Source organism: Gymnoscopelus braueri (genome assembly GCF_963280865.1).
Source record: "Gymnoscopelus braueri genome assembly, chromosome: 11".
NCBI lineage: Eukaryota > Metazoa > Chordata > Actinopteri > Myctophiformes > Myctophidae > Gymnoscopelus > Gymnoscopelus braueri.
Window position 1 is genome coordinate 47,871,184 of NC_137613.1, and position 27,851 is coordinate 47,899,034.

The window sequence follows — 27,851 nt, forward strand, 5'->3', positions numbered from 1 at the left end:
TTTTAGCGCCCCCCTGTAGTTTTGACGCTCCCCTAGGGGTCCTGGACACCTTGTTGAAGACCCATGTTGTGTAAATGTTTGTTGAAATTGCTCAATATTTCATAGTTTTGCGTTTCTTTATGTGAAGGCTTTGTTGGTTGGAATTTGAGTTAATACTATTGGACGCACAAAGTCCCATACAATTTGCTTAAGTAATTATATGTGTGGTTGATGTGGATATGGTTTTGCAGAATCTAGAAACAAATGAACACTAAAAAAATCCTTGAAAACAATTGACTAGTTTTTCATGTGAGAGGATTCGGAACATCCCTGCATGTCCTTGATAATATCCCTCTCCCCCTCCCCCTCCCTTCTTTGTCCGGACGTTGATTGAGAGATTGATTCCACCCAGAGTCCTGCAACGGGCCGGGTACCCGCGGATACCCGACGGGTACCCGCGTTTGACGGGTGAAAACGGGTGAAAATTTTACTTTGATAAGATCACGGGTACTAGTGTGGCAGATTAGTGAAATAATCATTAACTTCCGGATACAAGCGCCAAAATTGGTACACATACTCCTTGGGTAGTACTGTTTTGATAAAACCCGTTAGCCACCTGAAAATCCAAGATGGCGACCATTTTTTCAACATGGCCGCCACCTTAGCGGAGCAGATAGTGATATAATCTTTCAGGTTGTGATACAAGGATTACATTTGGCACACGTACTCTGTAAGGGCCACTCTTATGGAAAAAGGCACTGGCCACTCAAAAATCCAAGATGGCGACCATTTTTTTCAAGATGGCCACCACCTTAGCGAAGCAGTTGGTGATATAATCTTTCAGGTTGTGATACAAGGATGAAATTTGACACATATACTCTGTAAGGGCTACTCTTATGGAAAATGCCGCTGGCCACTCAAAAATCCAAGATGGCGACCATTTTTTTCAAGATGGCCACCACCTTAGCGGAGCAGATAGTGATTTAATCTTTCAGGTTGTGATACAAGGATGAAATTTGGCACACAAACTCTAAGGGCCACTCTTATGGAAAAAGGCACTGGCCACTCAAAAATCCAAGATGGCAACCATTTGTTTAAAAATGGCCGCCACCTTAGCAGAGCAGATATTGATATAATCTTTAATTTATTTATTTTTTCATTGATTTTTGCAGCCTTGGCCATGGTAAGTGCCTCTGAGATTTCAGCAGCTTCAGCGGCTTGAGAGAGAGCCAATCCTACATCTACCTCAAAAGTCAGGAACACATCTCTGCCATTTCTGTAAGGCTTAAGTTCAGAGATCTCTGCCATCAGTTTTTCCTTAGTCTGGTAGAGTTGACAGTAGGTGAGGTTACACCCAGTTGCTCCAGATGCTGCTGGCACAGGTTGCTCATATCTGCGAGACGGAAGCAGGACCATCGGAACTGAGACTGGATTCTACAATGTAGTTGACCAGTTCTGAGAGAAGCAGGGGAAGCATGTCTGGTTCTCGTTCACTCTCAGATGACTCTTTTTTAAGAGCTTTTAGGTGGGATCTCTCTCTGTTGTAATGACCAGAAAGACATGCACAGTGGTATTTCAGCTCCTGTGCTATGGCATCGCCACCACTCAGTTTAGTCAATAGTTTGCCATGTAGTGTCTGGGCACATTCATGTAGTCTGTTGTTCAGGTTCATTGTCATTACCTGTCTTAGGTCAGATTCAGGGGATATTTTATCACAAAATATGCAAGCCAGACTATCATGACGGCGGTTTGTGTGGCCTTCATCTATTTCACTACTTTGAGCATCTGACTGTCGCTTCCTCGCACAATCTAATTTGGTGTTGTTGAACATTAGTCGACAACTTGTGTGATACTTGGCCTGGTTTCTTATAGCTTCTATGCCACCACCTTCATCCAGCCTGGCTGGGTTCAGGATCATTGGCATTTGATTGATCTCACGAAAGAGTGGAACATTGGTGGCAAGCATGGTGTAGCCATCATGTTGAGGAACATGATGGGTTGGTGGTGATACTAGGTCATCATTATTTTTGTTTATCTGACAAAGACAACATTTCTTCCAATCAGTTTGCCTGTTGGCTAACATTGGATTTGCGTTTGCCATTTTTGGTGGATGGATTTCTGATTAAGGCCGAGGGGCTATCCTTTTACCAACTTAATCAAAGTGATAATGCACATTCAGGTATGGGATACAACTAGGTTCGGGTGACCTACACCTAGCCCGATCATTCATCCAGTGCCATTTTTCCCGTGTGATCTGTTCACCTTCCGGGTAAGTATACATGCACAAGTCATGAATAGCCCTGCTTACCCTTGGCTCGGCTCTCCCGCGCTGGCACACCCTGTCAATTCAGGCACGGCTATCTAACTACATCTAACTATTACTAGCTAATTGACCGGGGCTGTTAGACAGCATTTGGGACACTGATAAGATATACTATTACTACAGTATTAGTAAAACTAGATCAGCTGACACTGAACCCCATGCTGAGTTACACAGCAGTGATGCCACCATTGTGCCCTGGTTGTGCAATGACTATATAATAAGCTATATAAGACATAATGCTACAACTCAGGCCACCACTAAGGTGGTGGCCATCTTGAAAAAAATGGTCGCCATCTTGGATTTTTGAGTGGCTAACGGGTTTTATCAAAAGAGCACTACCTGAGGAGTATGTGTGCCAATTTTGGTGCTTGTATCCAGAAGTGAACGATTCGCCTGTAATTCGCAGTTAATCTGCCCCACTATACGGGGACGGGCGGTACTGAACTAATCGCGGGCGGGTATCATTTTATTGTGAAAATTAGAGAGCACTGTTTCCGCCCAAACAACGTCACTTGTGTAACTTAACACAGCACAACTGCATGGAGCACGCTGGTCAGTTATCTTAACTCACAAAAACACATTGAACATCCTGTTAAACCTTCAAATTAAAACCATCTGACGACGTTAACAACGACACATGTGTGCTGCGTAGATGTGCGTGGGTTAAGCTCGCTCCTCCGTCTTCACTTGATTTCTGTACGAACCTGACCTGACCTGACCACTGAATGTAGCGCTGTTGTTGAAGGCTGCTATCTTTTTCAACACACTTTTCAATAGGATTTACATTTTACTCTGCATGTAATCACGGGTAAACGGGCGGACAACGGGTCGTTTATTTGACGGGCGGGGCGGGTCTGGTTCGTATTTTGAAATAATCACGGGTGACGGGTCGGTCTACGGATCTGAGTATTGACGGGCGGGGCCAAAATTGGACCCGTGCAGGACTCTGATTCCACCTGGGCAAGCCATCTGAAGATGTTTCAGTTTGTTTCTTGATGCTTGAGTGTTCTGGTATTTAAAGGACTACCAATTTGTTGCTATTTTCAAAAGATTTTTATACATTTGAAAACTTAAAATGGGATATTCTGTATAATGAGTACTTTCACTTTTGATACTTTAAGTACATTTTGATGCCAATACTTTTGTACTTGATTAACTCAAGTACATTTTGAATTCCGGACTTTTACTTGTAAGGTCACACCGCACTTTTATTTTACCTATGGGGCGTAATCTGCCAATGCTTTGTCAATGCAAATGCGTGGATTCATGGTCTTGCGCATCTTTCACTCGAATCCACGCATATGAGGAAGACTTTACTGTTGAAACGTTTCTTTCTTTTTAATAATTTTTTTGCATCGTGGCTAAGAGCTGTGCGGCCTCATCCTTTGTCAATAAAATTAGATTAAATAAAAATGTTTTTGTGAGATCTTTACTGACAATAAAGAATATCAGTTACAAGCATGCAGAAGTAATCTGACGTCAAGGGGTTGGACCTGGTAAACAAATGTCCCGTTCTCAACAAATACTCATCGAAGTATTACCAAACTAGTATGGAAATGCTCTGAATATTTCCATTTTTTTTGGTGGGTGGTGGTGTGTGGTCGGGTGCATTTCAACCAAGTCTCTTAGGGCGGATTCAGACTGGGTCCGATTGATTCGAACCGTTCCCGAGTACGATTGGCCTCTCCCAGCTGGCCAGCATTCACATTGGCCAATATTCTTCCGTACCCGAGAACAGATCGTTCAACAGTAGTGGTAAATATGTGCCTCATGGGGGCGCTGCTGACTATGGGGCTTTGGGAGATAGAGAATGTCATTCACAGAAGAAGAGTCACTTGTCAGAGTTTAGAGTGAATAATAAAGTTTGACTGTGTTCCTGACGTTGTCTTGAGTTATAATAATAACTGAACAACAATACACAACCAAAGCAGTATGTGCGTTGGTCTTCTAAACCTCAAAATGTAACGTTGTCTCTGTTATTATCAATATGATAGTGACGTCACTGACGCACCCTTGGTATTTTAGCATTGACGTCACGGACAAATCCTTGGTATATTCATCCTAGAGGCAGCGTTACGCTACACATGTGTTTTTTGTATATGTTTTTTATACGGCTCGCGCTACTCAAACACTAGCGGGATTATTATTTCTTTTCAACATTCAAGTAGAACTATGAGAAGGTATAACCCAGCTAAAATAATGTGTCATTATAAAAATATATAAATAAAGAAGTCCACTTCCTTCTGTTGGTACGGATGGCTTCACATTGCATCGTTCCGTACCCGAGTACGCATGATCCAGATCCGAGACTACCTCCGGAGGCGGTCTCGGGTACGGTACGGTGATCCGTTCCGGGGAACGATACGCAACGTTCACACCAACCCAAGTGGTCTGGGTTGCGCACTCGGGACCATAGTCTTAGTGCACGTTGTGTCCTATGTATTATCAATGGAATTCCTGAGACGGCGCATTGTGCCTTCTGAGGAATTCTATGAATGTCTATGAGTGACCCTTGAAGGCGCATAATGCTGTCGCGGGCGCCCCTGGACATCATTATGTGCCGTGACAGGGTTCTGACCAAACGTCAATATGTGCCTTCTTGGGAGTGAGACCGTGTTGCAACATTGAGTGCAATAAATAGTTATTATATGGTTTCAGAAAAGTATGTCAAACAGCAAACGTAAAGCATTTTTGGGGCACTGCACTGTACTGCATTCCACTGGGCTAGTGGCGCATAGAGGCGTTTACCTCGTCCGGTCCTTTTTTGGCCAATCGCGGTGCTCCCCTGCGTCCACATGTCGGCAATAAAAATCCACCCGATCCACTTGTTGCCAATTAAATCTCTTCCTCCACGTCGATTTGTTTCCAATCAAAACGCTCCCGTCACCTGTCCATTTGCTGCCAATAAAATAGCTACCCTCCTTGTCACCCCCCTCCCTCCCTCGCGGGATTCTAAGCAATCACAATGCTCCGTCTTTGCAGGTTGCTGATCCGGTCTGGGTCTAAAGCGGATACGGAAACTATAACGGTACTTGCATTAATCTGTGGGTACAAATTACCGGATACGGTAGGCAGGCTCTAGACAGGATCTGAGAGCAGCAAATAGAAACCACGCAGTGTTAAACATCGCGGTGACCTGAGAATGAACCACCTTTATCTGGATGCAGCTTTCCGACGTGAAAAACAAACAATTGTCACTTATTTGAGATCTTTGATGAATGGACACTTGCTGACACAGGTATTGTCATCCTCTGAGGATGTTTTGTTGCACAAAAGTAGTGAAAATAGTAGCCATGGTTCCAGTGTTGCAATGGTAATGGTATGTGGTTGCACTATTTTAATGACGTGATGATCACGTTGCTTAACACCTACACTACATGTCACGCAATGGACAATTGATATATGCATCTACCATCTAGGCTCATTCATTTCTATGTTAATGCTATTTCATGATGGTGTGACAACCGGCGGTCGGCAGCCTTTGTTAACTTTGTTGAGATGTGAATTTAAAGTTGTTTAAAAATCTATGCATGTGCCTGAGCGTGCTCCTGTTCAAATAGGTTCCTGCACGGCGTGCAAGGCCGTCCCATGAGCAATGCAACCCTGCATGGTTCACATGACGCTCGTCTGTCACAAGCGTCATGGAACCACTTGTTCCTGGTTTGCGATTTGTTTACACTAGAAGTTCGGCCCCGCTGCGTGGGGCCTCACCTCTAGCGCCCGCGCCCACGTAGCGCCCACTTGGCAGCACATATCAGTGGCATAGCGTCATGAGGACCAGTGGGGTCATGGCTCGGTCAGTAAAGACCCTGTAGCGCGTCTGATATGTGGCATAGAGGGGCGGATTTTAAATCTCCAGAGAAAACATCCGTGGGCTACCATTGGTTCAGCGATCTGTGCGCCCGCCATGTGCCCCTCCTCCTCCCCAATGTGCAGTATAGAGCATCGCAGTTCCCGCCCCTTCCGGGTTCCACCGCAAAATACTCAATGCATTTTTCCCATTGACATTTCCAAAAATATTTATATCAATTCATTTAAGCCTAGAATCAAGCCATCCAGGGACGAGGTGAATCATGACCATAAAACGTTTGATTCTGTGATAAAAAAAAATTGAAAACGGCAAAACAAAGGGTATTTATTAAATATAGTATATCATAAAATTAAATATAAAATAAAAAAAAATCACAGAAAAAATGCATTGAGTTTTTCCTTCCGGCACCAGGAAAAACCAGGAAGTGGGCGGGAACTGCGATGCTCTATTGAGAGCCCTGACGTCACAACATTTGGAGCGATGGCCACTTTACTCTGGTTGGTTGGGGTACACCTAGGGCCCAGGTAGAACCCACTTGAAGCCTGCATGGGCAAACCCAGTTAGGACCCGCCTCGGTCCCACATAAACGTGGCTAGTTGGGGCCCACCTATAAGGGCCAGGTAGAACCTACTTATAGCCCACATGGGCATCCCAGTTAAGACCCACCTTGGCCCCACATAGAATTGCCTAGGTGGGGCCCACCTAAGGCCCAGGTAGAACACACGTATGTCCCACAAGGGCATCCCAGTTGGGACACAAGTGGATCCCGCTGACATTGCCGACATGGGGTCCATATGGTTTAGCCCACCTTGAAACCATATAGGAACTACATTGGCGTGCTGGCTGGAATGCAAACGCTGCGTCATACCTGTAGTGTGTAGTTTGATGTTGTGTGTGTAACAGACATACCTGCAGTGTGTAGATCAATGTCCATATGAAAGTCAATGTCCAGCAGTGTCCAGCAGTGTCTTTTGTTTCTCCAGCAGAGTTTCTAGTGTCTCTATCTCTCTCTGGAAGAGGTTGCACATGAACTCTGCAGCCGCACTGAGGCGCTCCAACACAAACACTCTGACATTAAGCTGTTTCACACAACAAACATCAGCACTACGCTGCTGTTTGTCCAAAAGACACAATATCTCCTCTCCCACCGACGTCATGTGTTCATTTATCAACAGCCGTACAGACTCCATTTGACACATTTTACCTCGTTTATCCAGCTCTCACTGACTCTCCCCTAATAGGACCGAAATTATGTGAAATGACTACATTACCTAATGCAGCCTAAACGTGCGTCGCACGCGACGGACCTGCCATTAGGTTAGTGACTGAAGTTACTTTGGAGCTACACATAGTTCTCCACAAGCCACACAAGCCCACAAAATACAACATCTATGTACTACTGAGCAGCAATATTAGCATTCACCCCACTAACGTTCATTGTTGACAAAGTGATTGCACAGCCGCTTCAGCCATGACAACCACATTAGCGTTAGCTACATGCTAACGGTGAAAGTCTGTTGGGCGTGCCTTGGGCTCGTTTGCATAGACCACGGCAGCGCTTGTTTCTTGCCCGTTTCACGGATGAGGCAACGTCAAAGAAGGTGCCAGCGTCAAAGAGGTGCTCGCTGTGGCTGTTAAAACGGACCGCCCGGAAGTAAATCGGAAGTAAATCGCGAGCTGAAATATATGTAACACCGTATGATTATTAGATAGTAGAAGTGGAGACACATGTGAAGGTGGGAAATAAAATGTATGAGATTATATACTTTTGCATGAGCGATTTTTGTAGCAAGTTGGGAGAGAATTGGCCCACTCCTGTGGCCGTGCGGTTCATAAAAAAGTTGTGGGATCCAAAGGGGACCGGCTCTCTGATTGAGTAGTGAGATTTACAACTGCCACTACATAAACGTTCAGATTTCAAATATAAAGTGCTGATGAACCTCAAGCCACGGATGTAACCAGTTAAAGTGCACCGGTCTAAGTACCCGTATCTTCCAGAAGAGATCAATACTGGAGCAACACAGACATTTTAAACCTTTTATTATTTAGGTGCAAGTATACATACTGTAGACTGATGCGAGGATGAGGAATAGTCAGGGGACAGGGGACAGGTGGATTCAACTCAGGGACACACATTGATTTCAAGATGTTAAGCATTAGACATACATTTATCACAATTCAAAACATTTGGTAAGTAACATTAGAACTAATACTATATAATAATAATAAGATTTATTTATTTTGTTTGAATTGTATTACTTATATTTGTAACTGACGCTGAGTAAACATGATTGGGGACATGGCATTTTAGCTTATCCCTACTCAAATAAAGTGATTATTTTATATTTAATTCACCCTGAAGTACAATATCATTGTGTGTAGAGAGGCTTTAAAAGTATAAGATAAGCTTTTTGGAATTCGTTTTTATGCTTATTTTACACAATATGCTGTACGTCATGTACGTCAATAAAGATCTCACAACAAATGTTTTATTTAATCTAATTTTATTGACAAAGGATGAGGCCGCACAGCTCTTAGCCACGATGCAAAATAGCAGATATACAAGGTAGATCGGCTATTTTCAAACGGCCGTAATGTGTAGGGCTGAAGTAGTTAATGTAAGTTTTGTAATCAAAAGCAACACGACTGAACACACTGAAACTGAAAGACAATAATCCCGTAAAATGACAAATTGGTAGTCCTTTAAATACCAGAACACTCAAGCATCAAGAAATAAACTCAAACATCTTGCTTGCCCAGGTGGAATCAATCTCTCAATCAACGTCCAAAAGAAGGGAGGGGGAGAGTAAAAAGGACATGCAGCAAGGACATGCAGGGATGTTCCTCTCACATGAAAAACTAGTCAATTGTTTTCAAGGATTTTCTTAGTGTTCACTTGTTTTCCTAGATTCTAACCATGTCCACATCAACCACATATAATTACTTAAGCAAATTGTATGGGACTTTGTGTGTCCAATAGTGTTAACTCAAATTCCAACCAACAAAGCCTTCACATAAAGAAACGCAAAACTGTGAAATATTGAGCAATTTCAAAAACATTTATGTCACAGCATGGGTCTTCAACAAGGGGTCCAGGACCCCTAGGGGATCCTCAGAGATACTACAGGGGGGCGCCAAAACTTTGTGTGATATGGATTTTTTATTAACCACTTGAAACCTCACATCACTATTCTGGGGGGAACATTAGACGAAAATAGCAGATCTACAAGCTCACAACGCGTCGCTAGATTGGCTATTTTCGGCAAAGTGGTTTGTTGTACAGGGAAAAAAGAGCAGACCAAGTACCGAGCCAAAAGTAAAGTTTACAAAGTATTGAGGGTTTAAGTCGTTAAATGTCTAAAAACACATTTAACATGAATCCAATATGTAGTGGGGGTCCCTGCTTCATCTCTCTCTCTCTCAGCTAAGGGGTCCTTGACCTGCAAAACGTTGAAGACCCCTGGTCTACAATAATGGGCCTTGTATAGCAAACAGTGGTCATCTACATATCAGCTGCATGTGAGCTGGCCCAGATACAGATGATGGTAATGAAGCTGACTGCTATGAAGATGATGTAGAAGATGAAGAGCAGGCGGTCAACGATGAAGCCCACCTGGACCCACTCCTCAGAGCTCTGGTTCCCTGTCAGCTGCTGGTCCACCTGGAGGCGGATGGCCTGGAGGTCTTTACCCAGCCTCCTCATCTCCTCCAGGGCCTTATCCTCCACCTCAGGTTCCCTCTCCTCTGGAGCTTTCTCACCAGCCTTGTCCTCCACTGCCACCAGAGGGCAGGCATTGACTTCTAGGAAACAGGCATACATGACATTAGTGTGAAGTAGCTGGTCTTGGGAGGTAAATATCCAGTGGTGTAAAGTAACTAAGTACATTTACTCAAGTACTGCACTTAAGTACAATTTTGAGGTACCTTTACTTTACTGGAGTATTTCCAATTGTCTATACTTTTACTTCTACTCCACGACACCTCAGTGGCAAATATTATACTTTTACTCCACTACAATTATTTGAAAACTTTAGCCCTATTTTATACCCAGGCTATTTGAAAATAAGACGATCTACAAGCTCACAACGTGTCACAACGCGTCGCAACGCGACGTGTTGTGAGCTTGTAGATCTGCTATTTTCATACATTTTATTACTTTTACTTTCGGTACTTTGAGTACATTTTGATACCAATACTAGAGTACTTCTACATTGCAGTATTGATACTTTTACTTAAGTAAAACATTTGAGTACTTTTTCCACCACTGTAAATATCACTAGCTTTGAGTGAACGGGGTGTATACAAACAGAAAAGTTCTGAACTGACATCATCTGGCATCATCTGGCCCTTCTGGCACATGCAGTTACAGGTACATTAGGCCTACTCCTAATTCAGTGCATGTATGCTCACTGCTCAGCTAAATGTACTTGGCTATTTCCTTTCATTGGATGCTATGCATTGTGTTGTTTTTATGAGAAGAGTTTGTAAACGTAAACTTCCATTGAGGACGTAACATAATCAGATGTATATAGAAATGTGGACTTGGTTAGGGTGCTATAGTAGAATAAAACTTATATATTTTTGTAACTAATACCATATTATTCACATACCTGAATTAGTTTTTTCTTTGGGCTTTGGAGGAAGGCCTAGAAGAGGGCCCAGGATATGTAGGACCAAAACCTGGACCCATCGGGGGACCGGAGTGATGTTCCAACTGGAGTCACACAGGAGATTGGTGATGAGGATGGTCTCCAGTAGGCTGGCCACCATCAGAGCCAGGCAGAGACAGAAGAACACATCTGTGAAGAGAGAGATACAAGGGAGAGAAGGAGAGCAGAAGGAGTGATGGAAGTCAACATGTTCTCATGCAGCACATCTGAAAGGTTCTATTCCCAACACACACTCACATCTATGTGATAACAGACTAGACAGCATTGTTAACAAAGTGATTTATGAACCTTCTCTAATCACTCAGTATGATTTGTGGAAGTCATTCTCCAGGAGGATGTTACATGAAGTCCTTGTGCCGTCTAGTGGTAATAATCACACGCACGCACGCACGCACGTGCGCTAGAGTTGCCAGCTATCTGAAATTCAAATACGGGACAGCCGGCTGGGAAAAAGATAAAATATCACTGTATATACAGTATGTACAGAATCGCGGGGCTTCCCCGCGGGAGTTTCACGTGAGGCCCACGGACATGCACAACCCCGCGCGCGTGCTGTAAAAATATTTGTATCAGCGCAGGCGGGGCCCCCCCTGCTGGTGGCCCCCCCGCACCGCATCACTTGCGACCCCTCCGTTTACGCCACCGTCTGCGACACAGTGAGCACCCTTTGACGGGACGGAGAGAGAGAGAGGGGTGAGAGCGAGAGGGAGGGAGGGAGAGAGAGAGCGAGAGCGAGGGAGCTAGGGAGGGAGGGAGGGAGAGAGAGAGAGAGAGAGAGTGTGTGTGTGTGTGTGTGTGTGTGTGTGTGTGTGTGTGTGTGTGTGTGTGTGTGTGTGTGTGTGTGTGTGTGTGTGTGTGTGTGAGAGAGAGTGTGTGTGCATGAAATGCACTGCAATCCTTTCGTGCAAAGGTGGTAGCACTCGTCATTAATCGGTAAGGAACCGGAACCGTTAACATCCTAACGAGAATCGGTGGGAGAAGAGATATTGTGTGTTTTGGAAACAGCAGTGTAGTACTCATGTTTGTTGTGTGAAGCTTAATGTCAGAGTGTTTGTGTTGGAGCGCCTCAGTGCGGCTGCAGAGTTCATGTGCAACCTCTTGCATGCGTGGCTGTGGCTTCACAGTTTTCCGTTTTCCTTCGCCGTGTCTGTGTCTGCCTGGGTGCGCGAGCGACATGTTCGCTGTTTGCCATGTGTTGTCTGCCTCAGCCCAGGGTTGCCAGGTTGCCTTATTCGACAGACGGGGACAGACACACAGGGACAGAGAAAGAGGGGAGCACAGGACACTCAGCGTTGCCATGTCCTCCTCGCACACACACACACACACACACACACACACACACACACACACACACACACACACACACACACACACACACACACACACAATCCATGGTCCTTCAGAAACATGACATTCCAGTTAAGCCGTACAGAAGGCTATAGCTACAGCAGTCCTTTTTACGCCTGGACAGCCTGTACTATACTGACTTATGAGAGGTGTCTGGTTTCCAGTGACCGGCAGCAGGTCGTTCATCATGAGGAGGAAGACAGTGTAGCCCAGGATGAGGGTCATCTTGAAGGCGGAGCGGTCGGTGCTCTGGGGAGGCAGCAGGAAGCTGAAGAGGTCCACCGTGATGAGGAGACCGCTGGGAAGGAGGAGGTTCACCACGTAGAGAGTAGCCCTGCGTCTCAGTTTGATCTGCAGGGGACGAGAACAAACCATTCCTATAGGTTCACTGCTTCCGCGTTCAGGGTATTATTACTATAAATCATAATATCTGCTATCAGTATATTCCAGGCTGTACCATGATGACTACATGAAACTTGTTAAAAGATTCAGCACCAGTCCACCTTTCCAGGAAAAAGAGGGGCTGTCAAATGCCCATATTTTAATCTGCCATGAACGCATGTCAACATTCAAACACATGTACTAACGTTAAATCATCAATAAGTGTTAGTTAGATTATAAAGTGCTTCTAAATCGCTCCAGTGTGTTTGAGTATATATATATATATATATATATGAGTATATATATATATATATATATATATATATATATATATATATTATATGTATGTATATATATAAGATTTAAACGTACATGGAATGCAAGCTTATCGACAGCTCCAAATCCAGCAACAACATTGACATTTTTAGTGCACGTGATGTCCATCAGCTCCCACTCTCCCATGGTTGTCATCAACTCCTTGGAACGCTTCAGAATTCCCTCCACTGGTATGTCAAGAGTCAATCTCAAATGATTCTCTGAGAGGAGAAGAGGGATCAAAGGAGAGATTATACAAGGCAATATGAAAAAAAAGGTAAGTTATGATGTGTTCCTGTCGGGCAGAAACCTCTCATCTCCAACTTTTTGTGTTTTTTTTTTATCATACTACAGCGTCACACAAAAGCATCAAAAGTAGCAGATCCGCAAGCTCAAAGCGCGGCACGAAGTGTTTTGAGCTTGTAGATCTGCTACTTTTGATGCTTTTGAATTTGAATCCTTAAAAGTCAAAGTCATTATTATCCATTATTAGTAGTATTCAAAGTACATGTGAGGGAACAACCAAAAACTATTTGTATCTGAGACAAAACTGAATGTGACATTTGGGTGCTGAGGAGGAGCCCTTCTTGAGCAAAGCGGTACGCCTCACCGAGGTACATGTAGGAATTGAAGGTGAGAGTGCAGTTCTGGACGTCAAAGGGGAAGGTGTAGATGTCAAGGTTGCAGGAGCTGACTGCCCTCATGGGCAGCGAGTCAAATATCCAGCCGTTGTGCCAGGCGGTCACGTAGGGGACAGACATGGCATCGCTCGCGTCCATGCTGCAAGACAGGAACAAAGCAGAACGGCAGACTGATGTCATACAGCTCTAGAATGACCTTTTAGTTAAGTCTTTTAAAGTCATTCCTCGTGTTTAACCCATCATCAGGACATTAGCCTGGCATTAGCTAAACTCATCACGTGGGTTCACTGGCCAAAGTCAGGCTATCATGCCAAGTACTGATCCGATACAGTACCAACATATAATAAAAGAACAATCTAGGGATAAATCTCTGCTGTCCAGTAGAAACCAGCTTACTCCAAAATGTTCATTTTTCAGGAAATTACAAAAACAAAACAAAAAGTGGAGTTAGTAAGTTTTGTTTATCATTGATAAGAACAGCTGAATGGACCTCCAAGCTCACAATGAGGTTCGAGGTCAAAACGGGGTGCAGCTTGGAGTCAGCAAAACCAGCTAACTCCACCCCCCTTTGGTGGACATAGCTGGTTTGAGGATCTAATGGAATTAGCTGGTTTTGTCAGAAGCGTTTTTTAGTACTTTTCATTGGTTCAATATATTCTTTTTTTATTAAAGATATTTTTCTGCCTTTATTGATAGGATAGTGGGCTGACAGGAAATGGGGAGAGAGATGGGGGGGTGACACACAGCAAAGGTCATCGGGATCGCAACACGTTGTCAAGCTGGATTAACAGCATATGTGGTCTGCGCCTGGACCGCTAGGCCAGCGGGCGCCCAATATTTTTCTAATCAACACACAGATCTAAAGGGTGTTCAATAGCACTGATTTATGGGAAAAAATGTAAAAGCGGAAAAATTTAATTAGCTGGTTTCTGCCGAACAGCAACTAAATAACAATTCCTTTTCTGATACTGGTATATGTATTGGAACGACCCTACTTGTTAAGAGACAATCATGTAGTACAGGGGTGGGCAACTTTGATGATGGAGAGGGCCACTATATTTCCACACTCATTCCAGGGGGCCAGATTGCATACTGCCGGGCAGACACCTCTTATCTCCGTATTTTAACTATTTTCATCATTATATCACACAAAAGTAGCAAAAATAGCCGATTTGAGACGCGTTTTGAGCTTGCAGATCTGCTATTTTTGCTATTTTTGAATTATAATCCTGAAAAGTATTTGTATTTCATTTCAAATGCATGTTAAAGGGATACTTCACTTTAGGGCCGGGGAGACATTTAAAAAAAATATTAAAAATAAATGAAAAAAAGTTATGGAAAATTCATGGCCCCCTCACGCATTAGAGTGTCCTACTAATGCGTGAGGGGGCCATGAATTTTCCATAACTTTTTTCATTTATTTTTAATATTTTTTTTAAATGTTTCCCCGGCCCGAAAGTGAAGTATCCCTTTAACTAACTAGAATTGTAATACTAGTCATTAAGCTACTAATATAGACTGAAGTAATTAAAGCGGGTCATGTTTGCATGTTTGGAATTGTAACAGCTGAAATCAATAATATATTTGTATTCCCATATTAACCTGCGGGCCGCATAAAGTGAAGTTGGGGGCCGCATGTGGCCCCCGGGCCGCCAGTTTCCCATGTATGATGTAGTACATCTAACAGAACTCACATTTCGTTGATCACAACATCTGGAACCCAAAACTTTCTTCTGGGTAGCATAATAATGTCGGTGCCACACTGGACCGGGTCCCAGCTGAAGAACTCATTCATCCAGCCCTAAAACAACAAACCAGTGTTACTGTGCTGTACACAAAGCAGGCCTGCAGTAGGTTATGTGGATGCTGGGTTAAAGGAGTAGTTCACCCAAAAAATTACTTAATTTCTATCAATTTCACACCCCATGAAGCCTTGAATTCATGGAGATTTTAAAGTTTGTGTCGCATTCCTAAGCCAATCATTTGATGACCACCTACTGACCAATGACCCGGTCATCAAATTATTGGCTCAGGAATTCGACAACAACTTTAAAATGTCCATGAATTAAAGACTTCAATTGATATAAAATAAGTCATTTTTTGGGTGAACTACTTTTGGGTGAACTACTTACTTTAATAATGAAGTCATAGACAATGCAGAATATTTGGATTGTTATTACTGAATTTTGGACTGTTGCATTGTTGTCAGAATGTAGTGAAAGAAATGAAGTAACGTCCAAATAGCGGTCGGCCACAAGTAATTGTTTTGCATTGTTTAAGATAAAATACTCACAAAATCGAGCCAGATGTATGTAGTCAGAAGCTGAGCTTTTTCATCCTGATTTTTGTTTTTATAAAAAAGAAAATAATAATAATTAAGAAATATATAATTCTTTACATAAGGACCTATTATTTTGCATTTTTAGACGGTTTATGTATCACAATACAATGAAAGACAAACTAGCATATACAATTGAAAGTCCAGACTGCATAACAACACTTGAACTAAATTAAATACTATAAACCCCTTGTCTGGAGTGAATGGTCCACATCAGAGGTAGGCAACCTTATAGGCACGGGTGCCAACATTGGCACAGGGAGAGGTGATCACTGGCACATGCTGGCAAAAGTGTGAGACAGAGGATTTCTGGTTTAAAATAACAATATTTTAAAACATTTAGTCAATTAAATTAAGTAATAATATTACCAGAAACACATAAAGAGCTAGCCCTGAATGACCATAACAGGTCTGTAACTCTGAGAGTGTACAAATGAAACCAAATGGATACACTCTCAGAGTTAAGGGGGTCCTTGCACATAAAACATTTGAGAACCACTAGTACTTTTTTGTTGTTCTTTTAGAACCACTGTCCTGCTGGACTCCTAATGTGCCATAGTGACGTAGTAAATCAGTGTCATACATATTCCGAAGAAAACCTGGAGACTGACATTCAGTAATTGGGTCTTATGATCAAAATAAGAAGATTATAAAAAATAAAATCAAAAATTTGCCACAGACAAGACCAAGTCTTTGCCACGGACAGATTTGTCTGTGTACGGACATATTGATGACCCCTGCATCCTGCACATAATTCTACACTCATTCAAACTCTGAACTCTGACTGGGGAGGGAATCTGGGAGATAGGTTGGGGTCTAATGACAAAATGTCCTGAAAAATATGTTTAAAAAAAGGTTCTATTTATGGACAATCAAAATCTATGGGAAATACTTTAATTTGATGTGGTGTTAATGTTGATATGTTACACTGACTATCAAGAAAATAAAAACATGGCACTTCATGTCAAAAAGGTTGCTGACCTCTGGGTCCACACTGTAATAATTATGTTGTGGAGAACAGAATGTTCACTGAGTGATTCTGCAAGAGGACTTACCACGCCGAGAATAGCGTACAGGATGAAGGATGTGTTGACATAGGTGGGCGTCGACATGTTCATGACGGGCCGTATGGCGCTCAGCTTGAAGACAGGTCCCAGAGCCTCCAGGAGAGCAGGGGGATCCGGACGCGTACAGTTCAATACAATGGCACCATCACATGGAACTGTGGGACGACTCATGATCATGCTATGGTTATTTTGTTCTCTTACAGACTTTAAGTGAACTGTATAACCACTAAAACCTTGTATACCTTGTTGTACAATGAACGCTGAATATAGCCAATATCGTCGCCTTGCTAAACTAATGGCCTATGTCATTTTTTAAAGTTTTTCAGGAAAATAAAAAACTGATCCAAAACAAAACTATATGATATTTCTTAATCATTTCACCCAAAATGTTTATAACAAGTTATGACTATTTAAATATAAATAACGCTGTCTGTCAGTTATGTAACATAAGAGATTTAAATAGGTTTAAATAGGATTAAATCTGACTTAGGCCACAAAAAAAAAAGGTAAATAATTTGGCCTACGTCACAAAACCATGTGAAAAAAAAAGCCTATTTAGGCCTAAGTCACACTAGGGAGTTAGGCCATTATACTAAAAGGGGAGTGAACAGCATGATCCTTTTCAATTAGGAGATGGGCGATTTTACCAGAGGTGGCCAGTGTCATGAGGAGCTGACTTAGGCAAAAATATAATTTTCCTCAAAAAATTACTTAGGCCATTAGTTTAGCAAGGTGACGATATGCAAGCTCACAACATGGTGAATTGGGACACATTGTGAGCTTGCTTTAATAAATCATGTTATTATTTCAGGGGTGGGCAACCTTAGGCACGGGTGCCAACATTGGCACAGGTCAGGGTGGTCACTGGACACAGGCACAGTGCCACAAGTGTGAGGGAGGATTTTCTTTAAAGTTAAATATTTGTTTTAAATGTAGTCAATTAAATCGCAAATTACATCCTGAACGTAATTTTACATTCATTCAAACTCTGAACTCTGACTGGGCAGGGAGTCTGGGGGATAGGTGCATCGGGTTAGAGTCTAATCCTGAAAATATTTCAAAAGAAGAAAAAGAAATAAAGGTTCCTATGTACATGGACAATCAAAATGAAATATTTGATTTTGATGTGGTGTCATCATTCTTAATGTTGACATGGCACACTGACTGTCAAGAAAATCAAAACATGGCACTTCATGTCAAAAAGGTTGCTGACCCCTGTGTAACAACATTCCACTGCTTCTACTATAAGTATTAACTATAAGTTAGTTACAAATAAAACCATGTTGATTCTTGTAGATATGCTATTATTGTTATTCTGAACATTTTCATACAGAATTAGAGCCCACAGTTCGATGCTGGGGTGGTGGTTGGAGCAAGATAACAACAAAAATTAAGCATCAATATTAAAAGACCACTCCTTACCCTTCATGACACTGATGGTAATGATGCACAAAATCACAAAGGGCTGGACTGATGGCTGGAGCAGCTAAGATTGAAATTAGCAAGATTAAGTGATATAATCAACAGTTAAACATGACAGAACTAGAAGTGTTTATCACAATCAGAGCTTAATCCAGTTTTTTTGTCTTACAATTAACCTATACATGAGACTACAGTATGCACCATGAAAACATAATTTACCTTCAGTTTAGAATTCTTGTCAGCCATCAATCGCACTGCGATTTCAACGTTGTCAGAGTGTAATGGTTTCTTCAGCTCCCAAATGGCTGCAGATCACAGATTAATGTATAACCAAAGCAAATATATTTTACATAAACAAACAATCTTGATTGACGTGTGGGGACTGCGGATGGAAATGAGCTTCCAGCTAAATCTGGCGTGTTTATATGAGATCATTTTCATCTTATTGAAATTACATTCATGTACTGAATGTACATTAATATATTGTCCTGTCCAAATAAAAAATAAAGTAATATAAAGTAAAGTAAAGTAAAGTAACAGTAAACTTTCCCCAGAAAATTACTGGATCATAGTTTTTTTTTAACTATTCAATTTCTTCATATTAATCAATCCTTCAGAGAGAAACGATTGCAGAATTTTAAAATGTTTCTAAAACTGTGCAGAAGGATCTAATCCAATACCTACTTGCAAACTCTTGCTAATCCCAAATTAACCTTGTGTCACCAGGCTGTCAAATAAGACATGCAGTGGCACAGACAGCATAAAATAAGCCAAGCGTGCCTTGGGAAAAACCTTCAGCAAATCAGGTGGCTTTTTACATTTCTGTTCTGTTCTGTTGCCTATAGGTGTTTGGACAACAGAGCTTCAGTTGTGATGGATGGCTTTGTAAGTCTGTGCGTCTGCAGGTGGATGAGAACTATAACCACAGAGGTGTGTGACTCTCACACCGGGGGGGGGGGGGGGGGGGGGGTGGTTAGTGTGTTTGGTCACCAGAGAATTCGACCCACTTTCGACCCGCTTCTTGGACCTGACATTTCGACCCGGACCGCGAGAGAGAGAGACAGAGAGAGACAGAGAGAGAGAGACAGAGACATAATAATAAATATAGCTGCAAGCAGCGATAAGCGGGGCCAGGGAATAGAGAGAGAGAGAGAGAGAGAGAGAGAGAGAGAGAGAGAGAGAGAGAGAGAGAAAGAGAGAGAGACTAATGAGGAGTGAGTGAGGGCAGGTGTGATTATGGATTGAGAGGGAATGACAGCAGGTGAGGTGGGTAGATCCAATCCATGGGAATAGGCCAGGTGGACTGTTGCTGTTGCTCACTTTCTAAAAGAACATAATTATGAGAAAGAGAGAGAGAGAGAGAGAGAGAGAGAGAGAGAGAGAGAGAGAGAGAGAGAGAGAGAGAGAGAGAGAGAGACGGAATAGATTGAAGAGAGAGAGAGAGACGGAATAGATTGAAGAGAGATAGAGATAAATGGAATAGATTGAAGAAAAAGAGAGAGAGAGAGAGAAACGGAATAGATTGAAGAGAAAGAGAGAGAGAGAAACGGAATAGATTGAAGAGAAAGAGAGAGAGAGAGAGAGAAACGGAATAGATTGAAGAGAAAGAGAGAGAGAGAGAATCGGAATAGATTGAAGAGAGAGAGAGAGAGAGAGAGAGAGAGAGAGAGAGAGAGAGAGAGAGAGAGAGAGAGAGAGAGAGAGAGAGAGAGAGAGAGAGAGAGAGAGAGAAAATGAATAGATTGAAGAGAAAGAGAGAGAGAGAGAAACTGAATAGATTGAAGAGAAAGAGAGAGAGAGACTTGGAAAAGGAATAGATTGAAGAGAGAGAAAGACATGGAAACGGAATAGATTGAAGAGAGAGAGAGCGAGAGAGACATGGAAACGGAATAGATTGAAGAGAGAGAGAGAGACATGGAAACATAATAGACTGAAGAGAGAGAGAGATGGAAGCAGAACGGACATCTCAACCTATTGCCATTAACAGGAATCGAACCCTCAACCTTCGGATTGACAGGCTGCAACACTACCTATAGTGCTATAGCTTTGTACAGATTGAGGTTGTCTGTTGAAGATAAAAGTGAACCAGTGAAAGCAGCCGACCTACAAGCTCAGAAATACGTTGCTATCTGAAAAGTTGTGAGATTGTAGATCGGAGAGAGAGAGAGAGAGAGAGACAAGGAAACGGAATAGATTGAAGAGATAAGGATAATTCCTTTAACAGGTCTGTTCATGAAAGTCCTTGCGGTCTTGTTTCCAATAAGGGCCTGTGAGCAATTAGGGGTTAAGAGTCTTGCTCAGGGACAAATTTCATTTGCTGGCCTGGCCTGGAATCGTACCTGGGGCAACTAGGGCCTCTGGCTCCCTAGGCTGGCTCACTAACCAGTCAGCTATGGCCGCCCCTCAAACGAGAGAGAGAGAGAGAGACATGGAAACGGAATAGATTGAAGAGGGAGACATGGAAACGGAATAGATTGAAGAGAGAGAGAGAGAGAGAGAGAGAGAGAGACAGACATGGAAACAGAATAGATTGAAGAGAGAGAGAGAGAGACATGGAAACATAATAGATTGAAGAGCGAGAGAGAGATGGAAGCAGAATGGATTGATTGGACATCTCAACCTATTGCAATTAACAGGAATCGAACCCTCAACCTTCGGATTGACAGGCTGCAACACTACCTATAGTGCTATAGCTTTGTCCAGACTAAGGTTGTCTGTTGAAGATAAAAGTGAACCAGTGAAAGCAGTCGATCTACAAGCTCAGAAACACGTTGCTATCTGAAAGGTTTTGAGATTGTAGATCGGCTATTTTCAGAATGAAGTATGTCATACATTGCAAAAACATACCTTCTCAGATAAGCATTTCATGTTATCTTTATCAATTGCATATGTATTCATTAATACAGTCTTGTTGTTTGCAATGCACTTTAAATGAAGTCTCCACCAAGTGAGGCTTTAACCGGCAACCTTGATGTTATGAAACATTCACTTAAGCGGGAAGCCATTGGACCAACAGACCTGATCCAGTGAAAACGGAGGTCAAACAGATGATACCATTTCACGCAAATAACTGAAAGATCCTGGGTTTAAGTGTTTTTCAAACTGCTCAAAATTGCGGACAATCTAAGGGGGGAGCTTACTGGTCAACGTGATACATGTGTTCCTCATGAGTCAAGGCACATGTGTAAGCAGGTTTAATGGCTGTCGGCCAAACGAGGCATGACTTTTGCCTGTTTAAAGTTTGCACTTTCAAAAAATCGCTATAGCGCCCCCCTTTGACCAATTGGAGTAAGATTGGTTTCAGTAATATTTGGAATGACCCTCAACATTAACGCAAAGTTTCAAAGAAATGTGAGTCTGCATGTATGTGTTAGGGGCAGATGAATAATTGTCATAAAACTGCAATATTCATTGGCTCATTAAAGCTTCATTTTTTCACTTATGGAAAATCTTTGCTGCTTGTTTGTCGGCATAGGTCCAAAGTTCATGTGTAAAACGTTTCGTGCAGATTACTCAAAAATCCCAGGAGGAGATAGGTTTGAACTGTTTTTCATATAATTCAAAATGGTGGGAGATCTAAAGGTCAGAGGTCAAAAGTCAGAGGGTTAAAGTTGTTCATCATGAGTAGACGCATGTGTGTATTGAAGTTTTATGGCTGTAGATCAAACAGGGCATGAGGTGTGCCTGTTCAAAGTTGGCATTTTCAATTGAGTGCTATAGCGCCACCTTTTGACGAAAGATTGTGAGATTTATTTCTTGATAGTTTTTCATGACCATCTACCATATGGCCGAGTTTCGTAAAAAGCGACAGCACGGTTCAGCCAGAACTGCGAAAAGTGGCAGAAACAGAATACGTACAATAATAAGACAGGTCCAGAGCTGAGCTCTGGCCCCGTAATAATATGTACATTGATTTACCAAACAATTATTGTGTTGGTGTTTTTGTTGCACTCGTTACAAAGCTAATGGAGGCTAATGGAAGCTAAAGGGAGCCACCCAGAGGACGTTTACAGAACAGTTGGGTCACGTCATATATATCAGGGTGTGAATGTTCAGCCTATTTCCTTTTGATCACCTCCAACACTGATGGATGTAAGATTGTATAAATGTGTGCTTGTACTGTGAGTTGATCAAATAAACTAAAACAGTGCCCCACCTCCGCCTCCAATTAAGTGTGAGAATACCACCTTATTCAAGCACAGTCATTGAGATGGATCTCCCTTTAAAGTTAAAACTGTATATAGAATGCAGCTATATGCAGAGAAACACAGAGACACAGGCCATCAACGATCACATTCCTAAGGCTAGCAGCCACCATCATCATCCCCATAGCAGAGGATGATGTTTTTTGCTAGTGGGGTTTTGTGAATAATCACATGAAGTATAAAAGTATGATATATAAGAAAAGTTATAGTTATAATGGTAATGCCTTTATTGATTGTATGCTGTGATTTGAATACACTATATTATTTGTATGTTATTATTTCATTTAGAAAAGAAGGTTTACAAAAAAACCTTCTTAAAAAAAGTATGCAACTGGGGGAGCATGCTTACAATATTTACTCTTAAATATACTCATTACAATAAGGCATACATTATTATTTCATTTAGAAAAGAAGGTTTACAAAAAAACGTCTTAAAAAAAAAAATGCAACTGGGGGAGCATGCTTACAATATTTACTCTTAAATATACTCAGGACCTCACCGTCACCTTGTACCTTCAGGACCTCACCACCGTCACCTTGTAGCCTACTCTACTACCCTCTAGGGGTTACACAGATAATTCGACCCGGTCAATTTGGGTCGAGCTGACTCAAATTCGCGGCTGGGCGAATTGTCCTGGGTCGAAATCTCTGGTGACCGTGTGGGTCGTAATAATCAAAATCTACGAAGTAACTAGTAATTAAAGTTTTTATATAATTGTATTGGAGTAAAAGCACAATAATTTCCTCTGAGATGAAGTGGGGTAGAAGTAAAAGTATTGAACATTTTAAATATACTGAAGAAAGTAAAAATACCTAAAACTTTGACTTAAAGTAATACTAGGTAACGTTTTCAACAAAACTTAAGTTAAATTGTATATCTTTTGCAAGTGGCAAAAGTTTCACAACACCCACTCCGTGAATTTCACCCCCGGAAGCCTTTTATTTATATATTTTCTATTGAACGTGTACGGGGGGGACTTTCCCGGGAAAATGACGTTCCTGGCCAACGTCATGACGTCGTGGCCGACGTCCTCAGGAACTACCGCAACGGTTTCCTGTTTGGCCAGGAACTACCGCGCTATTAACAAAAAGGAACCTCACACTGATTTTAAGATAATGTAGGATTGGAAGATCGAAAAAGAACAGAAAAAGAAAGCACAGCTCATGGTAACTAATGCTCCACTGGCTAAGAGAAACGATCCGTAGATAGTATAAAACAATTAAAAGATCGCTTTTTGAAACGCTTCCGGCTTCCGGTGAAAACGAATGGAATTCTGGGTAATCGAGGACTAGGGAAATTGTATGCAGTGACGGTAGTGACCAGCAGAGGTTGCTAAAAATCGTTATTTGTGATTCTGCATTGTACAACTTTAAGTACATGTACTTAGATACTTTACACCACTGGATTTCACCCCACCCCTTCATGGTAGGGGTGACATCTGATGGCCACACATCAACTTTTCAAACATTTTGAACCAAAATAGTTCAACCTGTGAAATGTGTTGCTGATGTTTGTGTGCTACAAAGCCAGTGGGATTAGTAGCGAATGCAAATGGCTTTCTCTTAATCTCTTGTGATTCCAGTTGTCTGGGTTTATTTGCATTTCATGCAACGTATCATGGAGTGCTGACTTCATGTCACGAAGCAAGGTATGACAAGGAGGAGTTAGACCCATATCAATCATATTCTTAAAAGTTTAAATTTATTTATTTAACTTGAATGGAGAATATAGGCCACAGTGCACAGCTTATATATATATATATATATATATATATATATATATATATAGGGGTTACGTATGTAACTCCAGTTTTATTATTTCCGGAAGTAATGTACTTACATATGGGATAACATCGCCCCCTAGCGATGCACAGAGCACAATACATGGACTCCCGTTGCAATTTATTGGATAGGGTCCTGTGATGTAAATCCGGTTTACCGGCCGGAGTATAAAACCCCCCGCGTCACTGGGATACGCCCTCTGAAAACTTCACCTCTGCCCGCTCAAATGCGCACAGATGGGGTTTTCGGTAAGTACATTACTTACGGAAATAATAAAACTGGGGTTACATACGTAACCCCTATTTTTATGTCTTTCCTTCGTAATGTCCTTCTATGGGACACATGCACGCCCCCTGGGGAGCCACACGCCCTTGACCCTACCCACCGCACGCCCTTGGCCCCAGCACCCGCCCCTCAGGCGAGACCTCGGCATCATGGGCGCCCCCGGCCCCCTGGGCCAGGATGCGGAAAGGTTCCCGAAGGAAAAAGCTCCCGACAGACTAACAGTCTGCCTCATGCAACTAAAGGACAGACCCCAGTCTTCCACATTGACATGAGCATCAGGACCTCCTCGCCCCCGGACCTAGCCTAGCCAGTCCAGGGGAGGCTTTAAGAGGAAGAACAAGCAGGAAGAAAAGCATGCCCTAGGCTTGCCCATTACTCCCCTGGCTTGAACCCGCCGCCATACCCAAGACTGTGTGCGCCATCACTGATGCCGCCACGTCCAGGCTGTAACAGGCTGCAAAGGTCGAAGGACACGACCAGTTCGCAGCAGAGCATATCTCCTGCATCGATGCCCCTCTGTAAAGGGCCCAAGATGCAGCAACGCCCCGAGTAGAGTGGGCCCTCAGTCCCTCCGGGACTGTAGAGCCACTACTCTCATAGGCCAACCTGATCGCTTCCACAATCCATTTGGACAAGGTCGGCTTAGCCACCGCCTTCCTTTGGGTCTGACCAAAGGAGACGAACAGCTGCTGCGACCTACGCCCGGTCGCTGTCCTCTGGCAGTAAAGTTTCAGTGCCCTCACTGGACAGAGGCAGTGCAACCGCGTATCCTCCGCCGACGTGAACGGTGGTGGATGGAAAGCTCCCAACTCAACTGGGGCCCTAGCCACCATGCCAGTCTTAGACACAAACGCCAAGTTAGGTTTCAGCAAAACCCTCTTGCCGTCGTCTGAGAACCACTTGCAGTCCGAGCTCACCGAGAGCGCCTGCATGTCACTGACACGCTTGGCCGTGCACACACGTTTTGAGACTCACAATCCTCAGATCTGCAGTCTCAAAAGGTTCAAAAGGTGGACGGCAGAGTGCATCCAGCACTACTGCAAGGTCCCATTTCGGGAACAACGGCCTGTTAGCCGGCCTGGCCCGCTTAGCACCGGTCATAAACCGGCCCACCAGCGGATGATGACCCACCGTCTTGCCATCAAACCCCTCGTGGCAAGCGGAAATGGCCGCCAGGTACACTTTGATGGTGTTGAAGGCCAAGTCCTGGTTCAACCTGTCTTGTAGGAAAACCAGGACACTGCCCACAGGCGCCTGACACGCCACCACTGGTGGTGACTGTCTATGGCACCAGGACACAAATCTCTGAACAGAGGGAGAGGCCACGGCTCGTCGTAGAGGAGAGGACTAATCTCCGACCTCCACACGCCCCATGCTGGTACCACCAGCAGGACAGTCCGGCCCTGGAGCCTGATTTTCTCCAACGTCGGAGGAATCAGCTCCAGTGGCGGGAAAGCATACAGTAGTACGCTCGGCCACATGTGTGCCAAGGCGTCCACTCCCAAGGAGAGGTCCCTGTGCCCCATCGAGAAAAAATTAGAGCATTTCGCGTTCTTTCTGGATGCAAACAAGTCGACCTGAGCCCGGCCGAACCGGGCCCAAATCAGGTCTGCTAGCTGCGGTTTGAGGGACCACTCTCCGTACCGAAGTCCGCCCCTGGACAGCAGGTCCGCCCCGCTGTTCAGGAGGCCCGGCACATGGGAGGAACGCAGCGAAGCCAGGCGTGACACGCTCCAGAGCGTCAGCTCTCGTGCCAGTTTGTCCAACACAAGGGAACCCAAGCCTCCTTGTTTGTTGACATAACACATCGTTGTGGTATTGTCCGTTCTGACCAGGACATGACACCCCACGATGCGGCTCTCGAAGTGCTTGAGAGCGAGGAAGACCGCCAGCAGCTCCAGGTAGTTGATGTGGGCCCCCTTCCAAACGGGGTCCCACAAACCCCTGGCTGAGTAGCCTTCGTGGACAGCCCCCCAACCTGAGAGGCTGGCGTCCGTGGTAATCACCATCCGTGACACTATCTTGCCTATCCTGACCCCTTCGGACATTGATTGATTGATTGATGTACTTTATTTAGTAAGACATGAGAACAGTACATGACAGTACATAACAGTACATGGAAGTACAAATTCACAATACAAGGTCTACTAAACTGGAAATCTCATTAAGCACTGAGCTTGTTTAAGATGAGAACCCCATGCACACAAATCATGATGACATATAAGAGACAGACAGATATACACACTACTATACAGAATGTCATACAATCAGTTTACAGGTTACTGGTATGAAGAGTGAAAAATATGTACAAAAGAAGAAAAAGAGAGGGGGGTAGGGGGGTAGGTTAGGTTAGGACATGGGGTAGGTTAGGACTTGGACAGGGGCCATTTTTGAATTGCAGCCTCCTGAAGGTGTATCTTTAGGGCAGTTTTGAAAGTGAGTATGGTTTTACACTCCTTTACTCCTTTTGGTAGGGCATTCCAAATTTTTTATGAATAGCATGAGAACGAGTTCATTCCCTTTGTTGAGCCAAATCTGGGTTGAACATGATTTGTGGAGCTGCCTCTGGTGTTATGATCATGGACTTCATTAACATTTTGGAAGTATTTTGACAAATACAGGGGGATCCCAATGTTGTGGTGTATCTTGAAGACCAGGCCCATAGCAAGTTGCTGTACTCTGTCCTCAACCCTAAGCCATCCAATCCTAGCAAAATGAGCAGGGGTTAGATGGGTTTTGTGATTGAGGCCAAGAAGTAGCCTTACAAGTTTGTTTTGGGATGTTTGGAGCCTTGTTTTTAAGGCTTTGGAGGTGTTGTGATACCATGAAGTGCATGCATAATCATAATGACCTTGTATGAGGGCCCCTGCAAGAATCTTCAGAGTATTCTTACTGACTAGACGATCAATCCTCCACAAATAGCGTGTTGTTTGGTTGACCTTTTTGATCACTCTTTCTGCGTTTTTGTTACCGGAGAGGTTTGCCTCCAAGATGGAACCCAGGTAGGTAATTTCCTCCTTTCTTGTGATAACATCATCACCCACTTTGATCGTGAAACTCTCAGCCTTGCTAAGGTTAGGACTGGACCCAAAGAGGATGGATTCAGTTTTACCCAGGTGTAATGAAAGTTTGTTGTCGGAGAGCCAGATGCAGATCTTGTTGAGTTCAGTGCTGAGAGTTTTCTCAACCTGCAGCCTGTCCCTGTCCAAGACCAGCAGAGCCGAGTCATCTGCGAACAGGAACAGTCTGCAGTCGCAAGCTGAAGACATATCATTCACATATATC

At 43.2% G+C, this 27,851-nt stretch overlaps 1 protein-coding gene across 1 annotated transcript; it reads right to left on the reverse strand.

Annotated features, from left to right (window-relative positions):
- Window positions 1-9,615: 9,615 nt before the first annotated feature.
- Window positions 9,616-17,043, reverse strand: LOC308095687 (5-hydroxytryptamine receptor 3E-like; the record flags this gene model as incomplete). Its single annotated transcript, XM_080442730.1, has 7 exons — window positions 9,616-9,914; window positions 10,724-10,912; window positions 12,271-12,481; window positions 12,884-13,047; window positions 13,437-13,606; window positions 15,162-15,268; window positions 16,861-17,043. The coding sequence occupies 7 exons, from the start codon at window positions 17,041-17,043 to the stop codon at window positions 9,616-9,618; spliced, it is 1,323 nt and encodes a 440-aa protein (XP_080298856.1).
- Window positions 17,044-27,851: the final 10,808 nt, after the last annotated feature.